This window comes from Bufo gargarizans, chromosome 1, assembly GCF_014858855.1.
Source record: "Bufo gargarizans isolate SCDJY-AF-19 chromosome 1, ASM1485885v1, whole genome shotgun sequence".
NCBI lineage: Eukaryota > Metazoa > Chordata > Amphibia > Anura > Bufonidae > Bufo > Bufo gargarizans.
Genome location: NC_058080.1, coordinates 360,351,704 through 360,364,788, shown reverse-complemented (window position 1 = coordinate 360,364,788; position 13,085 = coordinate 360,351,704). Strand labels below are relative to the sequence as shown.

The window sequence follows — 13,085 nt, the reverse complement described above, 5'->3', positions numbered from 1 at the left end:
GCTGCGGACCCGAAGATTGGGGCCGCGCTCCGCAAATGCAGATGCGGACAGCACACTGTGTGCTGTCCACATCTATTCCGTCCCCATAGAAAAAATTGCGGAACGGATGCGGACTCATTTGCGGACGTGTGAATGGAGCCTTACCATGCACTTACTGCATCTGTAGTTGCTCCTTTCTCAGATTTCACGGAGGGTCACATGACCTGTGATTTCAGCTTCTCTCCCTGCTCTGATGATGATTCATGCACAAGCCTGAGCGATCAGATATGAATCTGTACACCAGATGTCACTGTGCTGGCCATGCCCCCCTGCTCTGCTGCTGTCTGGCCTGTGTCTCCCTCCCACTGGATACTTCAGGAAAGATTAACCCCTTCAGGAGCACAGACCCAGAGCTGAAGGCTTTACTGAGTAGCTACAGGCAGCGAGGAGACAAATGCTGGGCACAGGAGCTGACAGACTAGAGGAGGTCTGCACAAGAACAGATGGGGAGAAGATCCTGTGTGTATCAGCAGTGTCATTGTCCAGCTGGGACTTGTAGTCCTACACATACAACATGCTGCTGAGTATCCCAGCAGGCAAACATGTCATTCAGGGCAGCACTTGTATTCACTCCCTTAGCAGAGCAGGGAAAGGGGCAGAGATTGTTATTGCAGGTAACCAAAGGTTACCGGTAAGAGTAATCTTTATTTTTCCCCTCACCCATGACAGGACCACAAGAGTGTAAACCAAGGAGACACTTGGGGGTGGGTTGACAGCCGAAAGCACCTTTAGTAGCAAAGGTTAAATCAGAAGAAAAGTCTAGCTGTAGACGGTAATGTCGGAGAAGACCTGACCGCCGCCTTACAAATATCCTCCAATAGAGACAGCAGCCCTCTCAGCGCAAGAGGTGGAAATAGCCCCAGTAGAGTGGGCCTTAAGGCCTTCTGGAGGAGACTTCCCTGAAGATGAATAAGCGAGCGACACTGCTGACGTAATCCATCTAGCCAAAGTATTTTTTGATGCTGCATGGCCTTTTCTTTTTCCCTGAAAAACAACAAACTGAGGAAGATTTCCTCCAGTCTTTAGTTTTGGAAAAGTATTATATATAGGAGAGCCTCTGCCTTATTGTACTTCATGATTCTTGTCTATGGGGGTGGAGCGCCTCTCTCGTCATGCTGATGTGGGTTCAGGAAAATCCGATTATCGGTAAGAGTAATGTTCATTTTTCTCAGCAATACAGGCACATGTGAACATGGGATCAACACAGATGCCTTCAGATGCCAAGTGTGCATGTAACAGATCAGCCAGCTTCATAGGCATAAATCTGCTGACCGATGCCCTTTAATCATGGGGACATCTTATTTGACATGATTAATTTTGATTGTAATTTTGTTATCTTTTTAGGGGGCAACAGTTTGCTCAACAAATGCAGCAACAAAACCCAGAACTAATAGAACAGTTGCGCAGTCAGATCAGAAGCCGGACCCCAAGTGCAAGCAATGAAGATCAGCATCAATGATCTGCTCCAGCATGTGAAGGCGATTTATATATATTTCAAGAAAATTTGAACAGGAAGTACCAAGTGACCACACCACGGCCTGTCTTCCTTTTTTACACTTGTGCGAACAGTGGTTATTGCTATTCTTTAATGGAGATTTTTTTGTTTTGTTTTTTACGTTACCTCATACTCTGTGCATCACCACCATCTGCAGAAGGATCTGATAAGTATGATCAATCACAGGGTAGCACAAAAGGCCGACCCAGTATGAACATTTGGTCCTTTTTGAAGGGTAATGATCCAGTGCATTGGTGTTTCCCTTTCTTCCCTGACCTATCCTTGTCTACTTATAATTTATACAAGGGGTCGTGGTGTTGGTTAGCACCATTTATCGATTTGTAATGTACTGACTACTTCAAATAACCCGCATTCTGTTCCTGGTGCACAGATATTGCTAGAAAAAAAGTGAAACATTTGGTTCTGGACTGGGTTTGTGGTTCCTAACAGAAAGCGAGTACCTGATTGTCGTCCCGGCATGACCTGCACAATACACGTGAAAAAGGACAGGTGTTTTGCTGTCCTCAGGTGCGCTCCACTATCTCCATTTCTGTCTGGAATTTACAGAAACTGTGTTTCTAGGTCCTGGAGCTCCTCGTAGTTGATCCGGTGTGAAATATTGTAAGTGATTAATTCTGGCCGCCAAATGTTTTCCATGCGTAATGCATTTTAATAAAGAATGACGGAGTGCTAAAATTAAATAAATCCACGCTTCATCGTATTTTTATGAATAACTTGGTTTTGGGCACACTTAAGTTTTTTTTACTCCACAGGATCACATTTTATTCCCACAAATCAGTGAATAGTAGAAGTACAGGTTGAGATCCACTAATAAAATATTTTAAAATCTGTGTATAAATCTGCTTTTAAATGTGTTTTTTTTTTTTTTATAAGGGGGGGTCGGGGTCAGCTGATTTTCTTGACCTAAACTGCTTGAATCACATTGTGATTCTTATATACAGTACACAAATGGTATCTTTGTTTCACTCATACCAGTGTCCTGCTTATGTCATTGTCTCTGCTCCTGAAGTCCTGCGCACATCACCGCTGGTCCTGGGCATGCGCTGTACAATACCCTCTTAGGCCTCTTTCACATGACTGTATGGCTTTTTCAGTGTTTTGCGGTCCGTTTTTTGTTTCTGCTCCGTTTTTCCATATGGCATATACAGTAATTACACTGAAAAAAAAAAAAATCAGGCTGGGCCTAGAATTTTCAATAGATGGTTCCACAAAAACGGAATGGATAGGAAAAAAACAATAAATCCCACAACAGTATCAACGAAACTACATCTCGTCCTGCAAGGAAAAAAAGTTGACATTCTGCCACGGTGACAGAAAAATTTAAATGTCATGGCTCTTGGTATGCAGGAGTTTTCTTTTTTGCATAAGCTGTGCTATTATTTTCCAAAAGTGGTAAAACATGATAAAAAAATTGGCATATTTGGTATCTCTGTAATCGTACTGACAGACCGAATAAAAGTAACACCCTGCACTGTGAACGGTGTAAATTTAAAATGAAAATGCAGTTTTTTCCATTACTAAAACTTAAAGGGGGCTTTCAGGGGTTCCTCAGGATAGGTAATCAATATCAGCTTGGTGGGAGTCCAGCTCCTGGCACCCCTGCCGACCAACAGTTTGTGGCACTCCAGTGAGCTCCTTGGCCATTGATGTCACTTTCATCAGTCACATGGCCTATTTGCAGTTAGGCCTTCAGAACTTAACTCCTGGCAACCCCTTTTAATATGTTGTGTGTACCCCAAAATTGTTCCATTAAAACAATAGATTGCCTGCAGAAAACAAGCCTTTGTACAACTACAATGATGGAAAAATAAAGTTATGGCTCTTGGAATGCAGCAACCTTCAACCTGTTCTTTTGACCATGAAATCTATTATTGTTCAAAAGTAGTAAATAATGAAGAAAAAAAAAAAGTGTATATATATATATATATATATATATATATACACACATATGCATATTTGACATGGCTATTAGACCTTCACCTGACTACAGACCCAGGTAACTGGCCCTTTAGGAAAACTAGTTGAAATCTACATTTCCCTGCAGTGGTTGTGTCGGAGTATGGCTACTTGCAGGAACTACAAGCTGTCCCTATTCTAGTGTATACTAGAGCTGTCACGTAGAAGTGAATGGGAAGGCTTAGGTGTTGTGCGCCGATCGGTGCGCTGTCGACGGCGAGCAGCTAAATAAACAAGGCAAGGCAGCACACAGCCTTCCCTTCAACCAGCTGATTGGCAGGGTTGTTGGACCCCTACCTATCTGATATTGATTACCTATTCTGAGGATAGGTCATCAATATCAGATGGGTGGGGGTCTGACACCCGGGACATCTCCTGAGGATAGGTCATCAATATTAAAGATCCTGGAGTACACCTTTAAGGTATGTTCACACAGGGCTTTTTGTGTGCTTAAAACCATAATCCAGTCATTTATTTATTTTATCTTAAGGTAGTTAGTGGGGGGGGGGGAACGGCTGTGTAAATTAACAAGCAGTTTTTCTCCATTGAAATCAGTGGAACAGTTTGTTAAAAATAAATAAAAAAAACCTCAATCCTATTGTAATAAAACATTGCAGACTAACCCTCTCAGTACGCAGCCTGCACGGGTCTCTGATGGGCATTGCACTTCCTGCCATGAGAAAGCACGCAAACATCGTGTACGCATGTAACTGATCACATGACCGTGACATCATCAAAGGTCCTCACGCTCACTACCAATAGCGAACGCTTTGCTTGCAAGTGGGATCACGAGGTCATGACGTCACGAAAGTCCAAGCCTTTACTTGCGTACAGACAAATCAAATGAAGGGTTTAAGTTCCTATCAGCCTCATCTGCAGCCAATCAGCGTGGGAGAACCTTCAGAGGGCGTGTCCTGTGTGCGGACCACCGGAGGTTAGGTCCTGGAAATATTAGTGCTGCCGGTTGTTGTCTAGAAAAAAAAAAAGAGAGAGACCACGTGATCGGCTCTGCAACCGACATGTCACCTGCAGGTAGGAGGCTCGTCATTAACACAGGTGACGGGGGCCATGTACATCCAGTGCACAGGGAATGCTGAGGGGAGAAATGCCGCCATGCCCCTAATGATAAACCCTGTTACTTATAACTATGGAGGGGGGTGGCTGCCAGTCGTGGTGCCAACAGTTTCTGCAAATAACTCATAGGATGGGGTAAAAAAGCTGGCCTCCTGGAGGCAGACGAGCTGCATTTAGGCAGGTCACCCTCAGGACTGAACAGCACTTGGCATTTTGCTCCAGCTACACTGTAGCCAGTCACCTGTTATAAACGTGACCACTGAAGCCACTGATTGGCTGCCGTCAGTAGGTACCAGATCGCCGGGCTTGAAGAGGTGAGCGCTGCTTTTGTTATTTTTATAACGTGCCCACATACTCCACTTGACTGCTGCAGCCAATCAGCGGTCATATGCCATAAAAGCCAGTGATGGGGATGATCAGAGTGGTGTCCGATCTGCATTTTAGGGTCCATTCTCAGTTCTGCAAAATGGGTCCGCATCCGTTTCGGAATGGGTGCCGACCCATTTGTTTTCAATCCGTTCCGCGGCTCCGCAAAGAACATGTCCTATTCTTGTCTGCAGCCATGGACAAGAAAAGGCATTTCTATTATAGTGCCGTCCATGTGCGGTCAGCAAAATGTGAAACGCACATGGCTGGTGACCGTGTTTTGCAGACCACAAAACAGCTGCGGATGTGGGAATGGACCCTTAGCACACAGACCCATTCATTTCCGCGGGTCTGCGGTAAAAATGGACATCACACCGATTTCCACTACGCAAATTATTGAACATGTCTTATTCTTGTCTTTTCTAGTGATGAGGGTGGGAAAATTCTGGATAGCACATGGATGGGATACGTATTTTGGCAAACCTAAATACAGACACTATAGTGTGCATGAGGCCTACCACTTACAAACCCATTATTCCGCCTGTCACAAGTAATTTCCATCAGTGATCACTGTGTAAAAGCGGGTAGAAGCCCCCAAAAAGCTTAAAGGAGTATTCACTAGGATATGCCCCCATTGTCTGATAGGTGTGGGTGCCACCTCTGGAAACCGCACCTATCTCTAAAACAAAGGCTAACACGAGGCCGGCAAAGTGATTGCTGGCCACCACCAAGCCTTCCTATAGCGACATGCTCAGCTATTTTCTGAATCCCCATAGAAATGAATGGGAGCGGTGGCCGCACAAGCACTCCCGTTTATTTCTATTTTCGGCGGCCCTATAGAAATGAATGGAGGGTAGCCGCACATGCGTGGTGCGCCTTCCGGTACTTTTCCAGCTCTGTTTACGAGATCCCACCTCTGGGACCCGCACCATCATACAATGGGGGCATTTCCTAGCGATATGTACCCATTGTCTGAGAGGACACAACCCTTTTAAAAGGGGTTCAGCAGGAATAGAAAAACATGGCTGCTTACTTCCAAAAAAACAGCAGCACACCTCTTCATAGGTTGTGCGCGGTATTACAGCTCTGCCCCATTGACTCCAGTGGAGCTGAACTGCAATACCAGGCACAACCCATTGAAGAAAGCAGCCATGTTTTCCTAATCCTGGTTGTCCCACAAAAAATATTCTACGTCTTTCAAACCAGCACCTGGATCTGAATACTTTTGTATTTGCATGTGAGTTATTCACTGAAATCTACCTGTATAGCGTCACCTGCTGACAGGACACGCTCCCGGAGCTGCAATACTGCACACAACCTGTGGACAGGAATGCTGCTGTAGACAGCCAATAAATCTAGCAGAGCAATTGCACCAATGAATGAGGAGATCTCTGGCTCCATCTCAGGTACAGGGCTGGTTCTAGCTTTGACAGAAAGAGACTTTCCTGTACTATGTGATATCTGATTTAATTTTTTTTACATTACTCATGGGATAACCCCTTTAACGGGGCTTCAAAGATTATTTCAAGTTCTGTCCTGTTCCTTTACTTGCACTTGTATTATTTATTGTTCCTCTTTTTGTTCTCATTGTAGTTACCTGAAAAGACATGACGGGAAGTTGCCCTCTCCCCTTGTGTCCTGAAGCTCTTACCATCCCAGCTTGACACTGGCATTATTCTGCATCTTCTACGAAGACCTCAGCCGTCAGAATGAACCTCATAGTGGCAAAGCTGCTGTGCTTGCTGGCGGTGTTTGTGTTGATGATGTTGGGTTCTCTCCTCCCAGTGAAAATGATGGAGGCAGACTCTGAGAAGGCTTCTCGCTCTCGGAGGGTCCTTGCCTTGTGCAATTCTTTTGCTGGAGGCGTATTTTTGGCTACTTGCTTCAATGCGCTTCTACCCACAGTGAGAGAAAAGGTATCTAATGATCCTGAAGAACCATTCACCTTACATTTTGCTTTTGTTTGCCCGTATGCCTGCTCTTCAGTGAATTTCACTGGCATATTATATGTCTAAAACAGGGACGGCCAACCGGCGGCTCTCAAGCTGTTGTAAAACTACAATTCCCACCATGCTCTGCTGTAGGCTTTTAGCTGTAGGCAGTCTGGGCAAGCTAGGAGTTGTAATTTTGAAACAGTTGGAGAGCCTCAGGTTGGCCATTCCTGGTCTAGAACATTGCTTTGATACTTTGCTTTCTTAGTATTTTTTATCTCTTGGGTGTGCTCACTTGAATGGTAGCTGAGCTGCAGTAACCGGGCATAGCCCCTATACTTTGAATGGCGTTGGTCTTCCAGCTTCGTTCAAGGTGGTAGTTTCTTCAGCTGCAGGAAACAGTTGATCGGATTGGTGGGAGATACCAGGTATTGAACCCACACAGATTTAGGTTATCAGTATCAGAATTATGGAAAAAAAAAAACCAACTTTAAATGTACTCTCAATATTGCTGCTCCATTCACGTGACCCACATATGATGTCAATGTAGTTGTAATTTGTACCCAACCTCTAGAATATAAATGTGTGATTCCATTTTGCATATCTCTTTTCATTCATCTAGTTTTTCGAGGTTCTGAAGATGGCGAACATCAACACAGATTATCCACTGGCTGAGACTATAATGCTAGTTGGGTTTTTCCTCACAGTCTTTGTGGAGCAAGCTATTCTGACATTCAGGAAAGAGAAGCCTTCTTTCATTGACATGGAAACGTTTAATGCAGGATCTGACGCTGGCAGCGACTCTGAATATGAAAGCCCTTTCATATCTTCTAACAGAGGCCATAATTTATATGAAGTTGGCCACAGTCACCACTCTCATGGCTTAAATATCCAAGAGCTGTCCCGTTCAAGTCCACTTCGACTCTTCAGCTTGGTGTTCGCGCTCTCTGCCCACTCGGTCTTTGAGGGCCTGGCACTTGGCCTTCAGGAGCAGGGTGATAAAGTGCTAAGCCTTTTCATTGGTGTTGTCATCCATGAAACACTAGTAGCAGTGGCACTTGGAGTCAGCATGGCTAAGGTGAACATTCTATTTCGAGATGCAGCTAAGATGGCCATATTAGTAAGCATTATGATTCCCATTGGCATCGCCATTGGAATGGCGATTCAGAGTGCCCAAAATTTGGCTAGCAGTATTACCTCTGCTTTGCTGCAGGGCATTGCAGGAGGAACTTTTTTGTTTGTTACATTTTTTGAAATTTTGGCGAAGGAGCTGGAAGATAAACATGACCGATTATTAAAAGTGCTTTTCCTGGTTCTTGGGTACACTGTTCTAGCAGGACTTGTCTTCTTCAAATGGTAACAGAAGATGGAGTGTAGTTACAGAAAATATTTCTATGTGTACATACCTTAGACGAAACATCATATTGTAAAAAATGTCTTTTTTTTTTTTTTTTAAAGATCTGATTGTAGCTTTAAAGGGAACCTGTTATCTTTATGCTGCCCATACTAACGGCAGTATAAAGTAGAGACAGGCGAGTTGATTTCAGCGGTCTGTCATTTATAAGTTAAAAGTAAGTGGTTGCCGATAACCAACATCACAATCATTGCAGACTGGGCCTGGAAAAGAGTCACGGCCACCTGAGAAGAATCCTGGTCATTTATGATTCCTGCCCACCTGCTGATGACTGACAGGCTTCTACCTAGTTTTCTCCCTTTCTCTCTAGGCGAGAACTGCCAACCATCAGCAGATGGGTGAGTGCAGGAGATCATGAATAACCAGGACTCTTCTCAGGTAGATCTGACTCTTTTCAAGGCCTGGGTTGTAATGGTAATGATGCTGGTTCTCAGTAACCACTTACTTTTACCTGATGGGTGACACATCGCTGGATTCAGCATTTCTGTCACTACTTTATACTGCCATCAGTGAGGTCAGCAGAAAGTTATGACAGGTTTCCTTTAAGTCATTTGTTTTCTAAATGTCTTTGTCTAGTTTTGAAAGACATGTAAACCAGTAAATGTATAGTCTTTTGTGTCTTCTGTATGATGAAGTGCCACATGAGATCTTCCAAATAACTTACATGGCAACTGAAAATGCCTATTATTGTAATAACGTACAAGTCACCAAATAAAATGTATCTATAGAAGTTCTAAACCTTAACGAGAATCTATCATGTGGTACATACAACCTAATCTGTAGGCTATAGAGCAGGAGGAGCTGAGCAGATTGATGTATAGTTTTGTGGGAAAAGATGGAGTATAATCTGTATTTTATTCTTGTAAATCCCTGCTTTTTCTGTGCTTAGGAGTCCAGTGGTTGGTCCTACTTAGTAACTGACCACTATCGCTCTGTGCACATAAAGGGAAGGTTAGTAAGCCTAGAAAGAGCAGGGATTAAAGTGAATACTGAACCTTTTCCCACAAAACTTTCAGTTTTTCATTGCTTACTTCTAGGGGATAAATGGTCACTGGATAGACCGTTGGATATCTGTACTGTGACTGTCATTCGTCCTGAACCTGTATGTCCCCACACGTGACCATGGATGGATTTTTATGCCCTATAATTCAACAATGAGTATTCTGTTTGATTGGCTTGATTTCTAGACCTCTGCTTGTTGTCATTCAATATGAATTTTTAGGCCCCTTTCACACTGGCGTTACGGATTGGGGCCGGATGCGTTCAGGGAAAATGGTGCGATTTTGATACTAAAACAAGTCTGTTTTCACTGCGATTGTGTTCCATGTTTGCATTTTTTCCGTGCGGGTGCAAAACATTGTAATGCGTTTTGCATGCGTGTGAGAAGAATCGGCATGTTTGGTACCCAGATCCGAACCCGGATTTCTTCACAGAAGTTCGGGTTTTGGTTAGGTGTTGTGTAGATTGTATTATTTTCCCTTATAACATGGTTATAAGGGAAAATAATATCATTATTTATACAGAATGCATAATACAATAGGGCTGGAGGGGTTAAAATAAATAAATAAATAATATAACTCACCTTAATCCACTTGATCGCGCAGCCGGCATCTCTTCTGCCTTCTTCTTTGCTGTGCACAGGAATAGGACCTTTGATGACGTCACTGCGCTCATCACATGCTCCATCACATGATCTTTTTTACCATGGTGATGGATCATGTGACGGACAATGTGATTAGCGCAGTGACGTCAATAAAGGTCCTATTCCTGTCTTCATCTTTGCTGTGCACAGGAATAGGACCTTTATTGACGTCACTGCGCTAATCACATTGTCCGTCACATGATCCATCACCATGGTAAAAAAAGATCATGTGATGGAGCATGTGATGAGCGCAGTGACGTCATCAAAGGTCCTATTCCTGTGCACAGCAAAGAAGAAGGCAGAAGAGATGCCGGCTGCGCGATCAAGTGGATTAAGGTGAGTTATATTATTTTTTTTTTTTCTAACCAGCCCTTTCCAGCCCTATTGTACTATGCATTCTGTATTCAGAATGCCATTAATAATAATCGAGTCCCCATCCCGATCGTCTCCTAGCAACCGTGCGTGAAAATCGCACCGCATCCGCACTTGCTTGCAATTTCCACACAGCCCCATTCACTTCTATAGGGCCCGCGTTGCGTGAAAAACGCTGAATATAGAACATGCTGCGATTTTCACTCAACGCACAAGTGATGCGTGAAAATCGCTGTTCGTGTGCACAGCCCCATAGAAATGAATGGGTCTAGATTCAGTGCGGGTGCAATGCGTTCACGTCACGCATTGCACCCGCACGGAAAACTCGCTCGTGTGAAAGGGGCCTTACTGTGGGCAGGTCATGTGATGGAAACCCAGGTTCAGGACTGATTACAGTACAGGTTTGAGGCTGGGCTTCCACACTTTGAACACAGGGCAGTAGTTTGCAATGTGGCAAAATCGCTTCTGCAAATTGTCGTGGTTTCTCCGCAAGTGCAGGCAGAGCACTTAAAATATCAAGTTTTTCACCATTATTTGCCAAGAAACTATAGCAATTCACTGTAAACTGCTGTCAGCTTCATTCTGCAGTGAGCAGAATGTAGCATCAAACCAGGAGCCCGCTGTCACTTAGAGCAGGGGGGTTGTGAAACCTCCCAATGCAGAGAGCACTTCACAGTGAAGCTCCAGCTTTTGGACACTTGCAGAAACAGTGCACAGCAGAATAAAAGTGCATATTCACACTAGAGATGGGAAGTTCGGATCTTTTATATGAATCTGTTCATTTGAATCAGTTAATTCAAATGAACCAATTCATGAATCAAATTTTCGGTTCACTTGCCAGCTCTAAGAAGAATCCTGGTTGTTCCAAACTTCTTATATTTAAGAAATATATTTAAGAATTATTTCAGTGCAGCAGTTTTTGTACCCTTCTCCTGATCTGTGCCTCCACAAGATCATGTCTAAGGGCTCTCCAGGCAGTTCTTTCCTCTTCATAGCTTGGTCTTTACTCTGATATACATTGTTAGGCCGGGTTTACATCACCGTTCCGTTTTCTGTTCTTCTGATCCCTCAGAAGAACGGAAAACAAAAAAATAAATTAAAACAGACCCTGTATTTTAAGCATCCGTTATGCTCAGTTCTGCATATTTTGCATCCATTTTGGCAGTTTCTAACTGAGATCCACAATTTTAAATGGGGGGGAAAAAAGTCTTACACAAAGTAGGTAATTGCTAAAACGGATGCAAAATGTACATAACTGAGCACAATAAATGCTTAAAATACAGGATCAGTTTTTTGTTGATGTTGTTTTCTGTTCTTCTGACGGAAAACGAAATGGTAGTGCGAACCTGGCCTTATATAGACAGGGTTGTGTCTTTCCAAATCATGTCTAATCAACTGATTTCACCACGGGTGGACTCCAATTGAGGTGTAGAAACATCTCAAAGATGATTAGGAAAAAATAGGAGGACGCTAGAATTAAATTTAAAGTGTCACAGTAAATTTTAGCTTTTCCTTTTTTAATAAATTTGCAAACATCTCTAAAATGATGTTTTCACTTTCTCATTAAGAGGGATTGAGTGCATATTGATGGGGGGGGGGTGTAATAATGTGGAATAATACTGTATGGAGAGATGGCACTCAGAGCCCTCTCTATGGGCACCCAGGCCATGGAAAAAGTCTATGGCGCACCAATATGCCTTAGACTTTTCCTGCCATTCATCGGTTGCAGTTTGGGCATTCTTCAAAAGGTTCGCCATCACCAGTACAGATGAATATAAGAAACTTTTAAGTATATCTTATCAGAGAAAAAATGCCTCGTTATCCACTTATTTGGTCTCCCATTATTTCCTAAACCAACATTCTTTCTGAATTCTGCAATGATTTTGTCTTCAGAGACCAAGAGGGGCTGCCAACTCGCTGAGGGATCAGATTACATCAGCTCATAGAAGTCAATAGAGGAGAAGGGAGGAATGTCAGGGAGAAACGGAGACAGGCACTGCACATACAGCAGCTATTAGTGTTATATATCACTCCAAATGCATTATTCACATCTATACTGCTCAATACTTCTCTATGTCCTGTACTGCTTCTGAGTGATTCTCGGTGAGGAATCAGAATCGGCTATCTCCATGTACAGTCTATGGCAGGCATGTCCAAACTGCGGCCCTCCAGCTGTTGCAAAACTACAACTCCCAGCATGCCTGGGTAGCTTACAGCTATTAGGGCATGCTGGGAGTTGTAGTTTTGCAACAGCTGGAGGGCCGCAGTTTGGACATGCCTGGTCTATGGGGTGCAGCTTGTCTTCACCCACCAGTTCAGAAAAAGCTGAGATGCAGCACGAGGAGAACACTGCTAAAAATTCCAGTTACAAGTCATATAATGGTCAGAAATTATTCTATCATATATACACATATAGCTGCAAATTCTGAAAAGTTATCTGAAAAGACAGGTACATGATAAGTTTTGTAAGTTGCAAGATTGGGCCTCTATGGACTGGACTTGTTTTTTGAGCACATCCCACAGATGCACAATTATATTGAGATCTGGGAAATATGGAGGCCAAGTCAACACTCTTGTTCATTCCTACACTGTAATGTGGCAGGGCTCATTATCCTGAAATTAGGAAACGCTATTGCCATGAAGGGGTGAACTTGGTCATTAACAGCATTTAGGTAGGTGGTAGGTGTTAAAGTGACATCTAAATAATGCGAAGATCCAGGGTTTCCCTGCAGAACATTGCTCAGAGCTTCGCACGGCTTCTGCTAGATATCCTGG

The 13,085-nt window shown here is 43.4% G+C and overlaps 2 protein-coding genes across 4 annotated transcripts in view; both read left to right on the top strand.

Moving 5' to 3' along the window:
• SGTA (small glutamine rich tetratricopeptide repeat co-chaperone alpha) overlaps positions 1–2,239 on the top strand; it is a 32,291-nt gene extending 30,052 nt beyond the window's left edge. For both annotated transcript variants that reach the window (XM_044269158.1, XM_044269147.1), the window contains exon 11: positions 1,384–2,239. In XM_044269158.1, the coding sequence (XP_044125093.1) occupies positions 1,384–1,498 (115 nt within the window). In that variant the 3' untranslated portion in view covers positions 1,499–2,239. The remainder of the gene's footprint in view (positions 1–1,383) is intronic.
• A 2,085-nt stretch (positions 2,240–4,324) lies between these two features.
• SLC39A3 (solute carrier family 39 member 3) lies at positions 4,325–8,289 on the top strand. 2 transcript variants are annotated; one of them, XM_044283439.1, is made up of 3 exons: positions 4,325–4,543; positions 6,545–6,867; positions 7,505–8,289. In XM_044283439.1, exons 2-3 carry the CDS (start codon positions 6,661–6,663, stop codon positions 8,240–8,242), a joined length of 945 nt encoding a protein of 314 aa, XP_044139374.1. In that variant the 5' UTR covers positions 4,325–4,543; positions 6,545–6,660; the 3' UTR covers positions 8,243–8,289. The 2 variants fall into 2 exon arrangements, with proteins under 2 accessions (XP_044139374.1, XP_044139375.1); XM_044283440.1 differs by lacking the exon at positions 4,325–4,543 and adding an exon at positions 4,579–4,899.
• The last annotated feature ends 4,796 nt before the right edge of the window (positions 8,290–13,085 follow it).